The sequence below is a fragment of the Aquarana catesbeiana genome, linkage group LG03 (assembly GCF_042186555.1).
Source record: "Aquarana catesbeiana isolate 2022-GZ linkage group LG03, ASM4218655v1, whole genome shotgun sequence".
In the NCBI taxonomy this organism is placed as follows: Eukaryota; Metazoa; Chordata; class Amphibia; order Anura; family Ranidae; genus Aquarana; species Aquarana catesbeiana.
This window is the reverse complement of record NC_133326.1, coordinates 666859916-666880615: the sequence shown is the minus strand read 5'-3', so window position 1 is coordinate 666880615 and position 20700 is coordinate 666859916. Positions and strand designations below refer to the sequence as shown.

The following is a 20700-nucleotide window of genomic DNA, read 5'->3' as shown; positions in this document are numbered from 1 at the left end:
GGCGGCGGTTTCAAAAACCGGAACCGAATTTTTCGGGACATTTCCCGGGACACCACAAATCCGGGAATGAAGTCCACGTCCCGGGAATGTCCCGGGAAATTCGGGACAGTTGGCAGCTATGGAACTACAACTCAATATTATTACCATATATGAGATCTTTCCTTTTGCTGCCACCATATGTACCCTACTTATGTGTACTAATTGTTAAAATTCAATAAACAAATTTGAGAAGAAACTAATCTGACAACAGCTGAAATAGCATTCAGCTGTGCCAAGCCGAAGTGACATTTTCCATCGCCTCATGCCAACTAATTAGCTATCTGCCATGGTGGTGATAAGACCTTGCCCTTCTCTATTGTGTGGTGCTGAGCTCATTGTTCCTATGTGCCAGCCAAGCCACTAGTATTTGCTGGACCTTAGTTGCCACCTTGCAGACATACCCACATCCAACATTGTGCTAAACACTGCAACATAATAGTCTTATTCTTGTATGTAGACACCTTGTTCCCTAGTTACATTGCAAACACCCTTCTTTGCCATTCACCTGCAGAGGTCCAACATGCCACCCCCCCAAAAAACACACATACTGAGTCACAGTTAGGGCCCAGCAACCAGCCGGGAGCCTATGCTTTGCAGATTGCTTGGTCCTACCTTGAGGCGGGAAGGAGGGGTTGCTATGTCAGACCTCTGCAGAGAGACACAGTTAAAAGTCCACACTGTCTGATTTTCCTATGGTTTGCAAGAGTTGAGAGACTCCCGTGAAGGTAGATGTCTCCTCTATGAAGAATAATCACGGCAGTGGCCATTAGACACGTGCAATTCGTTTAGTTCTGAATTCGTTTTTTAACAAATTTTGACAAATTCGTTCATTTCTGAATTTCCGAATTTTTCAATTTCCGAAATTCCAAATTACCTAAATTTCGGAAATTCTAAATTTTGGAAATTGGAAAATTTTAAATTTCGGAAATTCTAAATTTTGGAAATTCGAAATTCGGAAATTTGACATTCGGAAATTCGAAAATTCGGAATTTGAAAATTTGGAAATTCGGAAATTCAAAATTTTGGAGATTTGAAATTCAAAAGTTCAGAAATTCTGAATTTGAACATTCGAAATGAGGAAATTTGAAAATTTGGTAATTTGAAAATGCGGAAATTCAGAAATTTGAAAATTTGGAAATTCGAAAATTCAAGAAATTCGGAAATTCGAAAATACCAATTTTCAGATTTCTGAATATCCGAATTTCGAATTTGAAAATTTGGTAATTTGAAAATGCGGAAATTCAGAAATTTGAAAATTTGGAAATTTGAGAATTCAAAAAATTCTGAAATTCGAAAATACCAATTTTCCGATTTCTGATTATCCGTATTTCGAATTTCCAAAAAAAGCAAAAAAACGAATGAAACGAACTAACACATTTTTTGTCAGTGCACATGTCTAGTGGCTATATTGCCCCCTATTACTCCATTTTTCCAGGTACACATCCTGTCCTTCCCTGTGCTCCTCTCACAACATCTATATTTTTTCAGAAAAAGTTCAAAACCACTTCAGCTTCGGAAGGTTTTACCCCCTTTATGACCGGGGGGGGGGGGGGGGTTGATATTCAGCACTGTGTTACTTTAGTTGGTAATTATGCGGTCATGCAACACTATACCCAAATTACATTTTTATCCTTTTTTTCCACACAAATAGAGCTTTCTTTTGGTGGTATTTCATCACCACTGGGCTTTTTTAGTTTTTTTGTGATATAAACAAAAAATAACCAAGGTTTTTAAAAAAAAATATATTTCCTACTTTCTTTTATAAAACATAGCCAATAAAATCAAATTTCGTCAAAAATTTAGGCCAAATGTATTTTGTTACATGCCTTTGGTAAAAAAAAAAATCCCAATAAGTGTATATGAATTGGTTTGTGTTGGTTATAGTGTCTACAAACTATGGGATATTTATTTAAAAATGTATCAATCCTGACAGCCTATCTCATTTCTTGAGGCACCAAAATGCCAAAACAGTACAAATACTCCCCCCAAATGACCCGTGAAGTTGTAATTTTTTGTCACAATTTTTTTGGAAAATTGAGAAATTAAATAAAATTTGGGTTTTTTTCACAATTTTTTTTTTCAATTTTTTTTTTTTTTTACATGCTGTCACCAATGCAGTACAGCGTCATCATATGACTGGTGTGGCGGTGATCAGGGACACTGACTTGTGACAGTCAAATTTTAAAAATTTTAATAATTTTTTATTCTTTTTTTTAACTCTATTTTTTCCTTTTTTTCCTTTTTTTTCTTTTTTTTTTCCTTTTTTTTTTCCTTTTTTTTTCCTTTTTTTAATACAGTACTTTCATCAGAGTAGATCAGTGTCACCACATAAAGAGGTTGTAAAACCCTGCAAGACAAAGGTATAATGAGCTAGTATGCGTCGCATACTAGCTCTTTATCAAATACTTAACACAGAACTAAGCCTTCCAGCGGCGCCTGCACACCGCTGAGACGGCTGACATTTCCCTCGGAGCCGCCGTTCATGGCACGGGGCTCGGAAAGGAATGTCACTGGCTGCATGTAATGTAAATATCTCCTAAACTCATTTTTTTTCCTTTTTTTTTTCATTTTTTTTCTTTTTTTTTTTCTTTTTCTTTAATTATTTGCTATTTTTTTAATATACAGTACTTTCATCAGAGTAGATCAGTGTCACCACATAAAGAGGTTGTAAAGCCCTGTAAGACAAAGGTATAATGACACACAGAGGCACACCTCCAGCTCTGCAGCTCTCATTGGCCCTCTTGTGACTCATCCCCCTTCCCTTCCTGGCAAACTCTCAAGAGAGTGAGAGAGAGAGCTGTGCATGATGTCTTAAGCCTCAGATAATGACCAGACAAGAAACAGGAAGTGGGCTGTATAAGGTTTTTACTTGCAGATTTTTTTTTTACTATCCAAAGTTAAAACAAGGGCAGAAGATTTATTAGATGAAAAAATTAAAAATGTTTCCTTTCTTCACATGTCTACTAAATCTGGCAGGTTCTAATCCCTCAATCCAACACCAAAAAAGAAACAAGTTTCCTCCAGTTAATATTACAGATCTCTTCCCCACTTCTGGTATTGAACTAATAGCGATCGGCTGTGAGTTGGGTGTGAGCAAGGCAGAAAATGAACACGAATCTCCCAAAAGGGGAACAAGATTCTAACCCTTCCGCTCTATAAGGTATTAGTCAGAGACGCAATTAAACAGAAGAATTCACAACCTGCCAGTAGAGGGCGGCCAGTGCACAAATCCAGCACTTTCGGCACCTCACCGTGGGGCATATTAAAATGATTGTAAAGCTTTGTTTTTTTTGTTTTTTTTGTTTTTTTTTTTAAATAACAAACATGTCATACTTACCTCCACTGTGCAGTTCGTTTTGCACAGAGTGGCCCCCGATCCTCGACTTCTGGGGTCCCCTGGTGGAACTGGTAGTTCCTCCCCGCGTTGTATAACCCCCTAGGAGAAGCGCTCTCCCGGGGGGTTACTTTGTGGGCACGTTCCGGAGTTCAGCATTTGCGTCCATAGATGAAGAATGCCAGACTCGGCCCCACACCCCGGCGCCCGCAGCATTGGATTTGATTGACAGTAGCGGGAGCCAATGGCTGCGCTGCTATCAATCTATCTAATCTAAAACCGAGACAACGGGCAGAGGGAAAGAGCGCGTCTCCGGCGTGGTAATTACGGGACTCAGATGAGTAAAATTGGGGGGTTGGGGGACCGGTCAGTGACAGAAGTTTTATCACATAGGATGCGGAAGGTGAAAAACACAAGGGTTTACAACCCCTTTAATAGAGAACGTGACATTCACCAAATATTCACTGCAGGCAAATCAGTCATTGCCATTTAAAACAGATGCACTGGAAGATACACTTGCAGAGAATGTTTGGTGAATTTTGGTTTAAGTAAAACTATAACGAGTTTGGGTCATTTTTCACATTTTCTTTTTGTTTTTTCAAAGTTCTTAAAAGAAAAGTACAGGGTTTCGTTTTTTTGTAGAATCATACATACCTCGGACCAATGTTGCATCTGTCCCCCCGCCGGATCCAACACTGAGAACCAAGTGATCAAACATCGCTGATCGCTTGGTTCTCACAGCTCCCAGAGCAGAGAGCTGGTGACTATTAGTCTCTGCTGTCTACTCTCCCCCCCCCATCCCCCATGCCCCCATTTAGGGGGATTTATGTTGGGAGGGGGGATGGGGGAAGAGGATTTGTCCTAGTAGGGTTGATTGGGGGGTATTCGTACTAAGAGGAGAAATGGAGGAATTTGTGCTGGGAAAGGGGATTTGGAGGGGGGGAGAGGGGAGAGGATGTGTACTTGGAGTTAAAATTAGAGGGGTAGAGGATTTGTTAGAGGAGAGATGATTTTCTTTTGGGGGGGTGCATTTGTGCTGGGGGATTTGAGGGATGGGGCAAAGCTTTGTGCTGGGAGGGGGGATTTTAGCAGGGGGATGGATTTGTACTGGGAGGAGGAGGAATTTATGCTTAGGGGTAAGGGTTTTTTTTTTTGAGGGGGGGGGATTTTGCTGACACATAATGCCCATAAATCTTGGGTGGGGGTTTGTTTCTCAGTTTGGTATGTTTGCTCTGGGTTATAGATTGCCTTGTCCCAACACTGGTTGTCTCTATCAGGAAACCTGCCTATATAAACCTTTGTTTTTGTCAGAAACCATGAAATCAGGCCGAGACAGAAGTACAGTTAAATCACACTTGTTTAATAATAAAAGTAAAAAGAACAAACGTAGTCAAAACATAGCCAAAGTTCAGTAACTGGAACGGATAGTCAGCCAAGCCAGAAGTCAGGGATCAATGTAGTGGAACAGCAAGCAGGATCTGGAGCCAGAAGGGATGTCAGCAAAGCAAGTCTTTGAACAGGAACGCAGGAGATCATCTCTGTGATGTTGACCAAGGCGAAGGCAGAGATCCACTGGGCAGAACGGCTTAAGTAGGCAGGACTAAACGAGCAGGATATCATCAACAGCTGAGTAACTGTGGAGAGATAGGCGCTAGCAATTAGCCGACAGCTGAGTGGCCAGCTCTGAGAAGGAAGGGCTGAGCTCAGCCCTGACAGTTTTGCAAATAAACATTACATATATGACAAAGGATTCACAGAGCATTGTGGAATATCTAAAAAGACAGCACAGTGGTAAAGATCTTCTTTCAGTAACAATAAAGGAAATTAACAAAGAGCGGTGCAGGCAGAAGGCCTGCTCTTTTCAACTCAGAAAATAGAGTAGATGCTACTCCTAACAAAAGGAGCACAAGCCCCTTTGTTATTTAGGATTGCTCTGATCTCTATTTTATGCTGTGTCTGTTATAACACAGAACAGTACAGCTGAAACTGTTTGCTCTGGTTTACTCAGCCCTCCCCATATCCTTAGCAGAGTGCGGGATGGGAGGAAGAGGGCTGTGCAGGCTCAGCCCGTACAAGCTGAGAGAGGAATGTGAGCTTTCTACTGACAGCTCACATCCCGTACGCCAGGTTTGACCTAGCAGGGATCTACAGCAGTTTTCTATATTAAAAACCGCCACATTACCTTTATTAATTAGATGCAGACCCTGCACCAGTTTTTATTTCACTCTGAAATAGAAACTGGCATGGGTGGAACAGAGAGACCTGCAATTGGCTATCATCACTGTAATATGGCAGTTTCCTGTGCCATTACAATGTTAATTGCTTTGAATGTCTCTCATTGAAACCTCAGACAGAGCCATATAGAGAAAATAGGAGGAGTCAGCCTGCTCCGACCTGTGTGTATAAATTTCAACTTGAGCTACGGAGCTCTATCAACAACATGCTTGTTTCAACAGAAGATACAGGATTTCTGCCAAAAGTGCAACCTGTGGGGAAAAGCTAATCTAGTAAACAAAGTGTGTTCTATTTTAGATAATATTAATATTAAATAGGATTTATATAGCGCCAACAGTATGTGCAGCGCTTTACAATGTTAGGGCAGACAGTGCAGTTATAATACAATTCAATACAGGAGGAATCAGAGGGCCCTGCTCGTTAGAGCTTACAATCTAGGAGGGAGGGTCAAGTGATACGAAAAGGTAAAAAACTGTGGGGGATGATCTAATGAAGAAAATGAAAGTACAGTTGTTACGTGGAGGCAGTATAGGCTTCTCTGAAGAGAAAAGTTTTCAGGGATCCCCTAAAAGTGGATAGATTTGGAAATAGTCTGACAGATTGGGGTAGGGAATTCCACAGGATGGGAGAGGCTCAGGAGAAGAAATGGAGTAGGAATGGGAGGAGGTGATGAGGGAGCTAGAAAGTAGGAGGTCTTGGGAGGAACCAAGAGGACGATTAGGTTGGTATTTTGAGACTAGGCTAGTGATGTAGCTGGGGGCAGAGTTGTGGATGGCTTTATAAGTTATTGTTAGTATTTTGAATTTCATTTGTTGGGCAAGTGGCAGCCAATGGAGGGATTGGCAGAGAGGAGTAGCAGACACTGAACAGTTGGTAAGGTAGATGAGTCTGGCAGCAGCATTCATGATGGCCTGAAGGGGGGATAGTCTATTTAAAGGTAAGCCAATGAGGAGGGAGTTGCAGTAGTCGAGGTGAGAGATAACCAGGGAGTGAATCAGGAGCTTTGTAATTTCATTGGTTAGAAAGGGACGTAGTTTGGAGATGTTTGTGGAGGTTGAGACGGCAAGCTTTGGAAAGTGATTGGATGTGGGGCCAAAAGGAGAGTTCAGAATCCAGGATAACACCTAGTACCCTGACATGTGGGAATGGGTGGATGGTTGTGCGATTGCTCTTGACAGAGAAGTCAGGGGAAGAGGCCATGGGGGAGGAAATATTATGAGCTCAGTTTTGGACAAAGTGAGTTTGAGAAAGTGGCTTGACATCCATACAGATATGTCTGTTAGTAAGTTAGTGATTGATGGGTGAGGAGACTGATGGAGTGAGTTGAGGGGTGGAGAGATAGATTTGGGTGTCATCAGCATAGAAATGATATTGGAAGCCATGAGAGGCTATCAGCTGACCCAAGGAGGAGGTGTAGATTGAAAATAGGAGAGGTCCAAGAACAGAACCCTGCGGGACCCCGACGGAGAAAGGCAGAGTAGAGGAGGAAGTAGAATTGTTAATGACACTGAAGGTGCGTTGGGATAGGTAGGATGAGAGCCAGTGAAGAGCACAGTCACAGAGTCCGAGGGAGTAAAGGTTACTGAGGAGGAGGGGGTGGTCAACCGTATCAAAGGCAGCCGAAAGGTCCAGAAGTAGGAGTATAGAATAGTGTCCATTGGTTTTTGCTGTTAGTAAGTCATTTGTGAGTTTTAGAAGAGCAGTTTCTGTGGAGTGTTGAGGGCAAAATCCAGACTGAAAGGGATCAAGAAGGTTATTCTTAATGAGGTGGGCACTCAGTCCGTTGTAGACCAGGCGTTCAAAGAGTTTAGAGGAAAAGGGGGGCAAGGAGATAGGGCGTAGATTGTTAAGATTGGTAGGTTCCAAGGATGGCTTTTAAAGTATGGGGGTGACCAGTGCAAGTTTTAGAACATTAGGGAGGATGCCAGAAGAGAGGGCGAGATTATAGATGTGGGTTAGAGAGTGTAGGATAGAGTCAGAGGGTGACCGTAGTATTTGAGAGGAAATAGGGTCCAGTGGACAGGCGGTTAGGTGGGAAATGAGTTTAGCAACTTTGTCTATAGTAGCTGGTTTGAATAAGGGGAGTGTTAATTGTACCTGTTGACATAGGGGCTTAAGTGAGAGAAATACCTGTAGAGTGGAGGTTTCATCACAAATTGAAGCAATCTTGTTTTTAAAGTGACTAGCAATCTCCTGGGCAGTGAGTGAGTTAGTGGGTGGAGGCAGTGGAGGACGAAGTAGAGAGTTAAAGGTAGAGAAGAGTTGATGGGGACCGGATGAGATGGTGTTAATGAGAGTGATAAAATAGGTCTGTTTGGCAGTGTGGAGGCAAGAATTTTATTTTTGGAGTGCAGTTTTGTATTGGTTGAAGTCTTTGAAAGACTTTGTCTTATGCCACAGACGCTCAAGAGCATGGCTACGTTTTTTCAGACTTCTGGTGTCATCTGTTTGCCAGGGTTGTAGGGATTGATTCATAGAGGTGATCAGTAGCAGAATAGAGAAGGGTTGAAGTGGCGAAGGTTTCTACGGGTGATGGTTAGGTGATTGGAGGGAAAGGTGGTGGAAGAAAGGGAGAGAGAGAAACTAATAAGGTGGTATCAGAAAGAGGAAAAAGATTGTTGGAGAGGTTGCATGGAGCGCATAGGTAGGAGAATACAAGGTCAAGGGTGTTGCCATCAGAGTGAGTAGAAGCCTGTACCCATTGCTTCAGGTCAAATGAGGAGGTTAGACTAATGCCGCGCACACACGAGCGGATTTTCCATCTGAGAAAACTTGGATGGTTTTTCTGACGGAATTCCGCTCAAGTTTGCCTTGCAAACACACGGTCACACAAAAGTTCTCTGAACTTTCGACCGTCAAGAACGCAGTGACGTACAACACTACGACGAGCCAAGAAAATGAAGTTCAATGCTTCCGAGCATGCATCGAATTGTTTCCGAGCACGCGTAGGAATTTTGCGCGTCGGAATTGGTACAGACGATCGCATTTTCAGATAGGAACTTTTTCCGACCAAAAAATTGAGAACCTTCTCTCAATCTTTTGCTGGCGGGAATTCCGCCAGCAAAAGTCCAATGGAGCATACACACGGTCGCATTTTCCGACCAAAAGCCCTCATTGGTCTCTTGCTGGCCGAATTTCCGATCGTGTGTACGCGGCATAAGAGGTTTGGAAGTAGCAGGAGTGTTTGTATCAACAGGAATGTTGAAGTCGCCGAGAAGGATTGTGGGAATTTCAGAAGAGAGAAAGTAGGGTAGCCAGGTAGAAAAGTCATCAAGGAAAGTCAATAATGGTCCAGATATAAATGTTATTAAATATTAGTCACTGCACCACAACGCAGAACTATGATAAGACAAGATGTCTTAATTATATCAGAGAATATTCTATTCTAGACTAGGGGTCTCCAAATGATGGCCCCCCGCAAGATTTTATCTTGTCCACAGCAACCCCAGCTGGCTGACAGTGGATGTGCTAATCTGTGTATTGTAATATGGTGAATTGTGCATCCACTGCCAGCCAGCTATAACCCTCCCCCAGTCCCCCGATGCAGATCCCTCCTGGACTCTCCTGGGCACACATGGATGTAAGAGGGGACTCTGCTGGGTGCTCCTGGATGTAGGGGTGGATTCTGCTGGGCACTCCTAGGAGAGACACACATGGATGTAAGAGGGGACTCTGCTGAGCACTTCTGGATTTCAAGGGGGGATTCTGCTGCGCAGACATGGATGTAAGGAGCAACTCTGCTGGGCACACGTTAATGTAAGAGGGGACTCTGCTGGGCACACATGGCTGTAAGGAGCAACTCTGCTGTGCACACATGGATGTAAGAAGGAACTCTGCTGGGCACACATGGATGTAAGGGGGGACTCTGCTGGGCCCACATGGATGTAAGAGGGGACTCTATTGGGTACACATGGATGTAAGAGGGGACTCTGCTGCGCACACATGGATATCAGGGGGGACTATGCTGGGCACACATGGATGTAAGGGGTGACTATGCTGGGCACATATGGATGTAAGGAGGAATTCTGCTGGGCACACATAGATGTAAGGAGAAACTCTGCTGGGCACATATGGATGTAAGGGGTGACTATGCTGGGCACATATGGATGTAAGGAGGAATTCTGCTGGGCACACATGGATGTAAGAAGGAACTCTGCTGGGCACACATGAATGTAAGGGGGGACTCTGCTGGGCACACATGGAAGTAAGAGGGGACTCTGCTGGGCACACATGGATGTAAGGGAGGACTATGTTGGGCATTCCTGGATTTAAGGAGTGACTCTGCTGGGCACACATGGATATACAGATGGACTCTGATATACATTCCCTGATGTAGGAAGGGGCTCTGCTGGGCATTCGTGGATATAAGAGGGGACTCTAATGGGCATTCACTAATGTAAGGGGGGGACTTTACGTGGCACACGTGGATGTAAGCGGGAACTGTGCTGGACACACATGGATATATGTGGGGACTCTGATGGGCATTCTCTAATGTAACTTTCCCAGAGAGAGCAGGAGGATCTCAGGGAACATCCACTCCCCAGAAGTGCCGTGTATATGTCACTTCTGGGGTCATAGTTGTCATTCATCAGCTAATGTAGCCAAAGATGCTGCTATTCTATCACAATCTGTGCTTGAATAGCTACATTGAAGGACAGCTACATTGAAGAGTGAGCACATGTACGTAAACATCAGTTGTGCCACACATGTGAAGTACTGTTGTGAACGTCGGAGTTAGAGCCAGAATTCTAGGGCTGTAATTCACTGTTAACTCTAAAATGATAATCTGTAAAGGCTTTTAAAGCATCGCGTATGAAGTACTTTGGGTACCATTGTTTTTTGTGATTACACGGATGTGCACAATTTTAAGTATCAATTTACTTAATGCAATCCCGTCTTTTATATTTTACCAAACAATTGGGTATTTTATTGTGTTTGTTTGCACTAAAATTCAATTTATCCTGAAAATATGCGTTTAATTAAAAAACTGCACAAACATCATGCAACATAAAACATTGCAGCTACTACCAATTTTTTCTTCAGGGCCTTTGCTTTGGGAAAATATATACTTTTTAGGGAGTTTACAGTCATTTCTAGCAAAGAAAATAAAAATGCAGATTTTAACATGTGTTCAACAAAATTAAACAAATTTAAATGGTTAAATAATAAATGACAGACACTTTACAAGTACAAGATTGAAGAAAAAAAGTGAAAAAGATAAAAAATCTGTAGAAATCGATAATAACATGCATGCAGTAAAGTCAGCTGATCTGTGCAATTAAAAATATTATCGCGGAGCGTACAAACGACCGAATAACGTGCAGTAACATTTGCGCTAAGTTTTCTTGAATTGATTTCAAAGCTTGCCCAGTGCTGAGCATAAAATGTCACGTTGAAGTTGTGCATGGTTTGGTATTCGGTTTCCTACACATGACTAATTCTTCGTACACTTTGGGCTGTTGCACATACAGACCCATCACGCAATCATGTCAGGAAGCCTCGCAAAAGTAAAGGAAACGAACCACCCACGCACGCGTTTTCATCACCGCCATCAACACTTCTCTGTCATTTCGGATGTATGTGTTCTGGTCAGCACTATAACACCATCTGACTTAATTAAGGAAGCAGTAAGCTGAAAAACAAAAAGCCTACATGAGAAAACTTATTGTAACAGCTCAACTTCATTGAATAGGCTGCAGAATTTTTTGTACATATTTTCTATTACTGGTCATTACCAACATATTTTTTTTTTTATAGCTTGATTTCTTTATTGGATTTTTAGATATTTACCAAACATAGTACATTAACACAAGCCGGTAATCGCTGATCACAGAGTGCGCCGCGTGCAGCCTGCAGGGAGCGCGAAGGTGGCTCATGCACGGCAGGACGTACATGTACGCCCGCCCGGCAATTTAGGCAATATAGGCCCACGCTGTAGCTGTCTTTCGGCTATAGCGCGGGCGCAGGGAAGTTAACAGAAGTCAATGCAAGTCCTGTTGAAGTCGCACCAAAGTAGTGCAGGCAGGGGCGGACTGATAGCTCATGGGGCCCCCGGGCAATAGGAGATTATGGGGCCCCTGGGCAATAGGAGAAGATTATGGGGCCCCTGGACAATAGGAGATTATGGGGCCCCCAGGCAATAGATTATGGGGCCACACAATATACACACACACACACATACAGTATACACACACAGACACACAATATACACACACACAGTATACACACACAGAATACACATACACACACTGAAAAGGTACTGGAGAGGCGGGGCAGCTATAATCTTGGGATTTTTCAAAAAACACAGATTCTTAGATACTGTCCCTGGTTTTATTGAGGCTGGCAACCCTGATGGGGCCCCTTAGTGGCATGGGGACCTCGGGCAGTGCCCGAGTGCCCGAATGGTCAGTCCGCCCCTGAGTGCAGGAACCTTTTCTGCAGCTGGTTCTCAAATTTTCCGACAACAAAATCCGTTGTCGCAAATTCCGATCGTGTGTAGACAATTCCGACGCACAAAATTCCACGCATGCTCGGAATCAAGCAGAAGGAGCCGCACTGGCTATTGAACTTCCTTTTTCTCGGCTCGTCGTACGTGTTGTACGTCACCGCGTCCTTGACGTTCGGAATTTCCGACAACATTTGTGCGACCGTGTGTATGCAAGACAAGTTTGAGCCAACATCCGTTGGAAATAAATCACAGGATTTCCTGGTCGGAATGTCCGATCGTGTGTGCGCGGCATTAGCGTTGGTAAGCTATAATAAATGTTTGCTTTTAGGTTGCTTAAGGTTGCTTAAGGTTTGCTTTTAGGTTCCTTAATATTGCTTTAAGGGGCCCGGTTCACACTGCTGCGCTTTGAATTTGTTCCCTTTTTTGTCCTGTGTGAGGTGCGAATATACCGCGATTTTACAGCGATTTTACCGCGAATTTCAGGAGATGGACATAGCTGCGATTGATGTTCTAGCCAATGGAATTGTCATGTAAAAAAAAAAAAAGGTGTTAACTTCCTGTGTACTTCCTGGATTTTATGGAGAGTAGTGTGGTGGAATTCGCACATATCTGAACCATCAATGCGATTCAAGAACGATTTACATTGATGGCTATGGAGACTAAATTCGCAACGCAACGCAGTAAACGCGCACAAGACCCTTTTTTTTTATCGCATCGCATTCGTAGAGGAATCGTAACGCATGTATGTGAACGACCATCATTGAAAACAATGGCTTTAGGGATGACATGAGAATTTAAAGTGTTTTTGACGCATCACATTCATTATGAACTCGCATCAGTGTGAACCAGGCCTAATATTGCTTTAAGGGGCCCATTTCCACATCAATGTTGCAGCAACACATGTTACATACATTTGCATCCCAACACACTTGTGTCGCAATTTGAAAGGCCCTGAGTGTGGTGTGACCATTGAAAGCCTTTATGTCTTCTCAATGCCTCTTTTATCTCATGAATGTTTATCTTATCTCCAGCTCTCCACAATGGATGCCTAATTCAGACTCATTGTTAACTCCACCCCCCCCCCTGAGTCTTCCAGTATATGAAGTACATTCAGCAGTCCTGTGGGGTAAAAATAACTGAAAAAATGGAAAGAGAGAAAAAGAAAATCTTTGGGTTGTCACAAGACATGTGCGCCGTCAATAAATTTGTTCCGTTTCGTATGGAAATTATTTTGTATTTCGTAATTTGTGTCCGAAATTCAATTCGGATTCGTACGAAATACGAATTTTCGTTAGATTCGTAAACTTTTCGCAAAATAACGAAAGTTCGTTATGATGAATTTATCATTATGAGGGGCTCCCACCATGCCTGTGCTGTGCTGACTTCCTCTGATTGGTCAACAAAACACCAGTCACATTTCTGTTGTAACGGAATTTGGATCCGAAATTCCGAAATTCTTTAACAAAATTTCGTATAAAATTCGTAAGCATAGAAATTCCCATAGGGTTCCCACCATCCCTGTGCTGAGTTCCCTGGTCTGAGTGTACACCCGCTGTGCCCATTATGAGGGGCTCCCACCATCCCTGTGCTGAGTTCCCTGGTCTGAGTGTACACCCGCTGTGCCCATTATGAGGGGTTCCCACCATCCCTGTGCTGAGTTCCCTGGTCTGAGTGTACACCCGCTGTGCCCATTATGAGGGGCTCCCACCATCCCTGTGCTGAGTTCCCTGGTCTGAGTGTACACCCGCTGTGCCCATTATGAGGGGCTCCCACCATCCCTGTACTGAGTTCCCTGGTCTGAGTGTACACCCGCTGTGCCCATTATGAGGGGCTCCCACCATCCCTGTACTGAGTTCCCTGGTCTGAGTGTACACCCGCTGTGCCCATTATGAGGGGCTCCCACCATCCCTGTGCTGAGTTCCCTGGTCTGAGTGTACACCCGCTGTGCCCATTATGAGGGGTTCCCACCATCCCTGTGCTGAGTTCCCTGGTCTGAGTGTACACCCGCTGTGCCCATTATGAGGGGCTCCCACCATCCCTGTACTGAGTTCCCTGGTCTGAGTGTACACCCGCTGTGCCCATTATGAGGGGCTCCCACCATCCCTGTGCTGAGTTCCCTGGTCTGAGTGTACACCCGCTGTGCCCATTATGAGGGGCTCCCACCATCCCTGTACTGAGTTCCCTGGTGTGAGTGTACACCCGCTGTGTCCATTATGAGGGGCTCCCACCATCCCTGTGCTGAGTTCCCTGGTCTGAGTGTACACCCGCTGTGCCCATTATGAGGGGCTCCCACCATCCCTGTACTGAGTTCCCTGGTCTGAGTGTACACCCGCTGTGCCCATTATGAGGGGCTCCCACCATCCCTGTACTGAGTTCCCTGGTCTGAGTGTACACCCGCTGTGCCCATTGTGAGGGGTTCCCACCATCCCTGTACTGAGTTCCCGGGTCTGAGTGTACACCCGCTGTGCCCATTATGAGGGGTTCCCACCATCCCTGTGCTGAGTTCCCTGGTCTGAGTGTACACCCGCTGTGCCCATTATGAGGGGTTCCCACCATCCCTGTGCTGAGTTCCCTGGTCTGAGTGTACACCCGCTGTGCCCATTATGAGGGGTTCCCACCATCCCTGTGCTGAGTTCCCTGGTCTGAGTGTACACCCGCTGTGCCCATTATGAGGGGCTCCCACCATCCCTGTGCTGTGCTGACTTCCTGGGGTTTTAACTTTTAGGTTTGTTAACAAACATTCGTAATTGTTATGAAAAGTTATGAATTTGGATCCGAAATTCCTAAACAAAATTTCGTATTTTGTACAGAATTCGTATGCATAAAAATTCGTATTTCGGATTTGCACGAATGTACGAATTTCCGGAAATTCGTACGAATTTTCGATATGTACGAAAACTCATCGCACACATCTAGTTGTCACTAGAACAGGAAGAGGGGGGAAGTCTTCTGATGGGGGCACTAGTTCTGGTGACTATCAGGGATTCCCTCACTTAGGATTTCCTCTCACATCCTTCTTTGGTTATAGGACAGGAAGTGAAGGGAAATCACCCCCAATGGGACACAGATGGCTAAAAAAAAAAACCTGACAGGGGTTATTACTAGGGTTGTCCCGATACCACTTTTTTTAAAGACTGAGTACAAGTACCGATAACTTTTTTTCAAGTACTCGCGGATACCGACCAATTACCGATACTTTTTTTTAATGTCATGCAACATTTTTTAAAGCCCAATACAGATTGGGTGGTGTTGTAACAAAATGGGCAACCTGGCAGAATGTGCAACCCGCGTCACTTCCTGTGCCCACTAGAGCTCACCAGGGATGCCCACTTCAGACCACCAGGTGGGGCCCCCAGGACGAGCCCTGATGATGTCATTGTGTTACCCACAGACTTCAATTTTAAGCACTTGATCCACTTTCTAAATGTGAGTGTTTCCAATCATCTTTTAATAAAATGTACATTTATACGAATTCACACTATGTGGAGTATTTTCATTTTTTTGGTCATGCTATTTGGAACACTTGAGAGGATTTGGTCTATCAAGTTGGCTGCTTCTGAAGACCGCTTCTTGGTGACATCTCCTGACCAATTGGATTGCCTTACAACTTGATCTGGAACCCAAACGTGGAGGTCCCATATTTTGGTGGTTGCACCATAAGCCTTGTTGACTCGCTGAGCCTATGCCCATTTGAGTCCTCTCACTAACCCGTGGTGGTTCTATTGTCTGTGTCCTCACCTCAACATTGATCTCACGTGGAATCCCACTTCTAGTTACACAATTTGTTTTCACCATTTATTTAAAGGCTGCTATGTTTATGTTTTAACCACTTGCCGACCGCTGCATGTACATATACGTCGACAGAATGGCACGGATAGGACAATGGGCGTACAGGTAAGTCCCTTTAAATTTGCCGCGAGCTCCTTGAGTGTGATCGCGGGTCCCGTGGACTCGATGGGATACCCACGATCGTCTCACCGAGAAGAAGAACGGGGAAGTGCTGATGTAAATAAGCATTTGCCCATTCTGCCTAGTGACAGGACACTGATCACAGGTCCCTGTAATCAGGAGCGGTGATCAGTGTCGTGTCACACATAGCCCCTCCCCCCCCACAGTTAGAATCACTCCCTAGGACACACTTAACCCCTGCAGCGCCCCCTCCTGGTTAACCCCTTCACTGCCAGTCACATTTACAGAGTAATCAATGCATTTTTAATCTCACTGATTGCTGTATAAATGTGAATGGTCCCAAAATAGCGCCAAAAGTGTCCGATGTGTCCGCCATAATGTCCCAGTCACGATAAAAAAATCGCTGATCGCCGCCATTACTAGTGAAAAAAAAAAATTATTAATAAAAATGCCATAAACTATCCCCTATTTTGTAGACACTATAACTTTTGCGCAAACCAATCAATAAACGCTTATTGCGATTTTTACTTTTACCAAAAATATGTAGAAGAATACGTATCGGCCTAAACTGAGGAAAAAATCATTTTTTTTATATATTTTTGGGGATATTTATTATAACAAAAAGTAAAAAATATTGTTTTTTTTTTTTCAAAATTGTCGCTCTTTTTTTGTTTATAGCGCAAAAAATAAAAACCGCAGAGGTTATCAAATACCACTAAAAGAAAGCTCTATTTGTGGGAAAAAAAGGACGTCAATTTTGTTTGGGAGCCACGTCGCATGACCGCGCAATTGTCAGTTAAAGCAACGCAGTGCCGAATCGCAAAAAGTGCTCTGGTCTTCGGCCAGCCAAATGGTCCGGGGCTTAAGTGGTTAAAACAACTTTTGTATGATGGCACATGGACTTTAGTTTGGGTGTGAATTTCACATCTCATTTTCATTTTTATTAGTTTTTTGTGGTGATTGCACAGTGTACATTAGTTTGTATACATATGTATTTCCATGTTTTGAGTGTTGCACAGAATTTCACTTTTTACTTTTTCTTGATTTATACTTGTCTTAGAGCCCTTTCACACCGGGTCGCCCGCAGCGTCAGCGGTAAAACGCCGCTATTTTTAGCGGTGTTTTACCGTCGGATTAGCGGCGCATTTCGGCCGCTAGCGGGGCGCTTTTTCCCCCCGCTAGCGGCCGAGAAAGGGTTAAACTCGCCCGCAATAGCGGCGTTTTGACGGCAGTATCCCAGCGCTGACCCATTGATTTCAATGGGGAGCAGCGGTGGAGGAGCGGTAAACACACCGCTCCTTCACCGCTCCAAAGAAGCTGCTGGCAGGACTTTTTTTCCCGTCCTGCCAGCGCAGCGCTCCGGTGTGAAAGCCCTTGGGGTTTCACACTGCAGACAATGCTGCAGCTGTTTGAGGGCGGATTGCAGGCGCGTGGCCCATCGCATCATTTCCTGTTTGCAATGCCTTCTGGGAGAGGGCGGCAACTTCCTCTGACACTGCCGTTGCTATGGAAACCTGACCTGAAACCTATTACACTGCTTGTGCTGCACTGAGCATGTGCGAGATCTGCAAGGATGAGATCCAGGAAGAAATACAGTCTGGCTTCAGATGCCCACACTTAAGATGGCCACGGCCTGCTGTAAGTTTATAAAATAACAAACTACAGCTATAAACTAACAAAACAGACCTTAGTTTACAGACTAACTTTACTAGAATACATTAAGCTTGTTTATTATAGGGGTATTTTTATTTAAAAAGTATCATTTCGGCCGGAACACCACTTTAAGGGCCGGTTCACACCACATGCAGGCCATTGCGTTTTTTTTCTTTCTGCATTAAAAAACGCATGGATAGTAGGTTATATGGTTTCCAGTGGCGCAGTTCACACCAGTGCGTCCAGTTCCAGGGCATTCCAGTTCCTGCGATTTTCCTGCAATGCCCTGGAACGCAATAAAACACATTAAAAAATGCACCGGAATGCAGTGGAAAGCATTTAAAAATGCATCATAAACACACCGGACCTCAGGGCAGTAGAATAAAAAAAAAACAAAAATAAAATAAAATAGAAGAAAAGCATCGAGAATGCATCCGAAAACGCATGAAAAACGCACTGGAACGCGTCAAAAGTGCATCGAAAATACGCATGCAGAAACGCATTCTGGAATGGATCTGGAGCGCGTTCTGCATCCAATACGCATGCAAAGCGCTTTCTATGGATTTCTAGAAATAAAAGCAATGAATGGATGGGCGGGGCAGGGGGCGTGTTTAACCTGCACAGGCGTAAGGTGGGCGTGGTCTGACTTGTAATGAAGTCAGTATTGATAGGCTCTGGAATCAGAATCAGACACAACACACTGACAACTTACACACTGCCTGTCATTACTGTATACTGTGAGGTTCCGCTACAAAAATCCTCCCTATAAGACAACCTGTCTATTCTTCCCCCAAATATTAGCCCCGCCCGCAAAAAAAAACACCACTAGGCGGGCATGGAACAGGTGCACTTTGCTGACATCGGACACACCCAATCCCCGCCCCCACTAACCTCGCTCCTCCAACCACAAAACCGCCTCGCTGACCTGATTTACATACAGACCACCACACAGCCAATCGCAGCGCGCCCGCTCCCCTCCCCTTTCCGCTGACACGGGATGACGTCGGCGCACACACCTCCGACATAGGGGCGGGGAAGGGCGCGGCATGGCGAGGAGGAGGGCGGGGACGGCCGTGGCCAATTACTGGCACCTGGAGGGAGGGGGCGGGAGTTTGTCTGGACGGCACTCCCACTTGTTCCTATTATGCGTAACACCGTGCGCGCCCCCGGAGGGTAAAAGCAGAGTTCGGGAGCGCGCTTCTGTGTGTAAGGAGCGGAGGGGACGGGAAGATGGGGGAGAGAGCGGGAACCCGGTGAGTGAGGGGCTGTTATAGTACAGTGTGAGAGCAGTGTGTGTGTCGTCACCATACTCTGTGAGACCAGTGTGTGATATCACAGTGTGGGGGAAATACGTTGTGTGCTCTCTGTGTGTTATCACTATGAGCAGTACAGAGATGGGAGAGATCCAGGACAATGTGTATGATTATCACTCTATTACATTGTTTACATAGTTATCACTGGTGTGTGATGTCACTGTAGTGGGCAGTGTGTGACATCACTTAGGCCGGGTACATGTGTGATGTGGCTGGGCGCTGTGCGTGGCGTCGCTGTGGCTGGGCGCTGTGCGTGGCGTCGCTGTGGCTGGGCGCTGTGCGTGGCGTCGCTGTGGCTGGGCGCTGTGCGTGGCGTCGCTGTGGCTGGGCGCTGTTCGTGGCGTCGCTGTGGCTGGGCGCTGTTCGTGGCGTCGCTGTGGCTGGGCGCTGTGCGTGGCGTCGCTGTGGCTGGGCGCTGTGCGTGGCGTCGCTGTGGCTGGGCGCTGTGCGTGGCGTCGCTGTGGCTGGGCGCTGTGCGTGGCGCCACTGGCTGGGCGCTGTGCGTGGCGCCACTGGCTGGGCGCTGTGCGTGGCGTCGCTGTGGCTGGGCGCTGTGTGTGGCTGGGCGCTGTGTGTGACGTCGCTGTGGCTGGGCGCTGTGTGTGACGTCGCTGTGGCTGGGCGCTGTGTGTGACGTCGCTGTGGCTGGGCGCTGTGCGTGGCGTCACTGGCTGGGCGCTGTGCGTGATGTCGCTGTGGCTGGGCGCTGTGCATGGCGGCGCTGTGGCTGGGCGCTGTGTGTGACGTCACTGTGGCTGAGCGCTGTGTGTGACGTCGCTGTTGGTGGGCGCTGTGTGTGGCTGGGCGCTGTGCGTGACGTCGCTGTGGCTGGGCGCTGTGCGTGACGTCGCTGTGGCTGGGCGCTGTGCGTGACGTCGCTGTGGCTGGGCGCTGTGCGTGACGTCGCTGTGGCTGGGCGCTGTGCGTGACGTCGCTGTGGCTGGGCGCTGTGCGTGACGTCGCTGTGGCTGGGCGCTGTGCGTGACGTCGCTGTGGCTGGGCGCTGTGCGTGACGTCGCTGTGGCTGGGCGCTGTGCGTGACGTCGCTGTGGCTGGGCGCTGTGCGTGACGTCGCTGTGGCTGGGCGCTGTGCGTGACGTCGCTGTGGCTGGGCGCTGTGCGTGGCGTCACTGGCTGGGCGCTGTGCGTGATGTCGCTGTGGCTGGGCGCTGTGCATGGCGGCGCTGTGGCTGGGCGCTGTGTGTGACGTCACTGTGGCTGAGCGCTGTGTGTGACGTCGCTGTTGGTGGGCGCTGTGTGTGGCTGGGCGCTGTGCGTGACGTCGCTGTGGCTGGGCGCTGTGCGTGACGTCGCTGTGGCTGGGCGCTGTGCGTGACGTCGCTGTGGCTGGGCGCTGTGCGTGACGTCGCTGTGGCTGGGCGCTGTGCGTGACGTCGCTGTGGCTGGGCGCTGTGCGTGACGTCGCTGTGGCTGGGCGCTGTGCGTGACGTCGCTGTGGCTGGGCGCTGTGCGTGACGTCGCTGTGGCTGGGCGCTGTGCGTGGCGTCGCTGTGGCTGGGCGCTGTGCGTGGCGTCGCTGTGGCTGGGCGCTGTGCGTGGCGTCGCAGTGGCTGGGCGCTGTGCGTGGCAGCGCTGTGGCTGGGCGCTGTGCGTGGCAGCGCTGTGGCTGGGCGCTGTGCGTGACATCGCTGTTGGTGGGCGCTGTGGCTGAGCGCTGTGGCTGAGTGCTGTGGCTGGGCGCTGTGTGTGGCGTCGCTGTGGCTGGGCGCTGTGTGTGGCGTCGCTGTGGCTGGGCGCTGTGTGTGATG

General features: G+C 46.5%; 1 protein-coding gene across 1 annotated transcript in view; it reads left to right on the top strand.

Moving 5' to 3' along the window:
• The first annotated feature begins 18742 nt into the window (after positions 1-18742).
• The window catches only part of LOC141133449 (beta-arrestin-2-like), a 105256-nt gene continuing 103298 nt past the window's right edge, over positions 18743-20700 (top strand). Inside the window, 1 exon segment of the mRNA XM_073622832.1 lies at positions 18743-18871. Within this exon segment, the coding sequence (XP_073478933.1) occupies positions 18849-18871 (23 nt within the window). The 5' untranslated portion in view covers positions 18743-18848.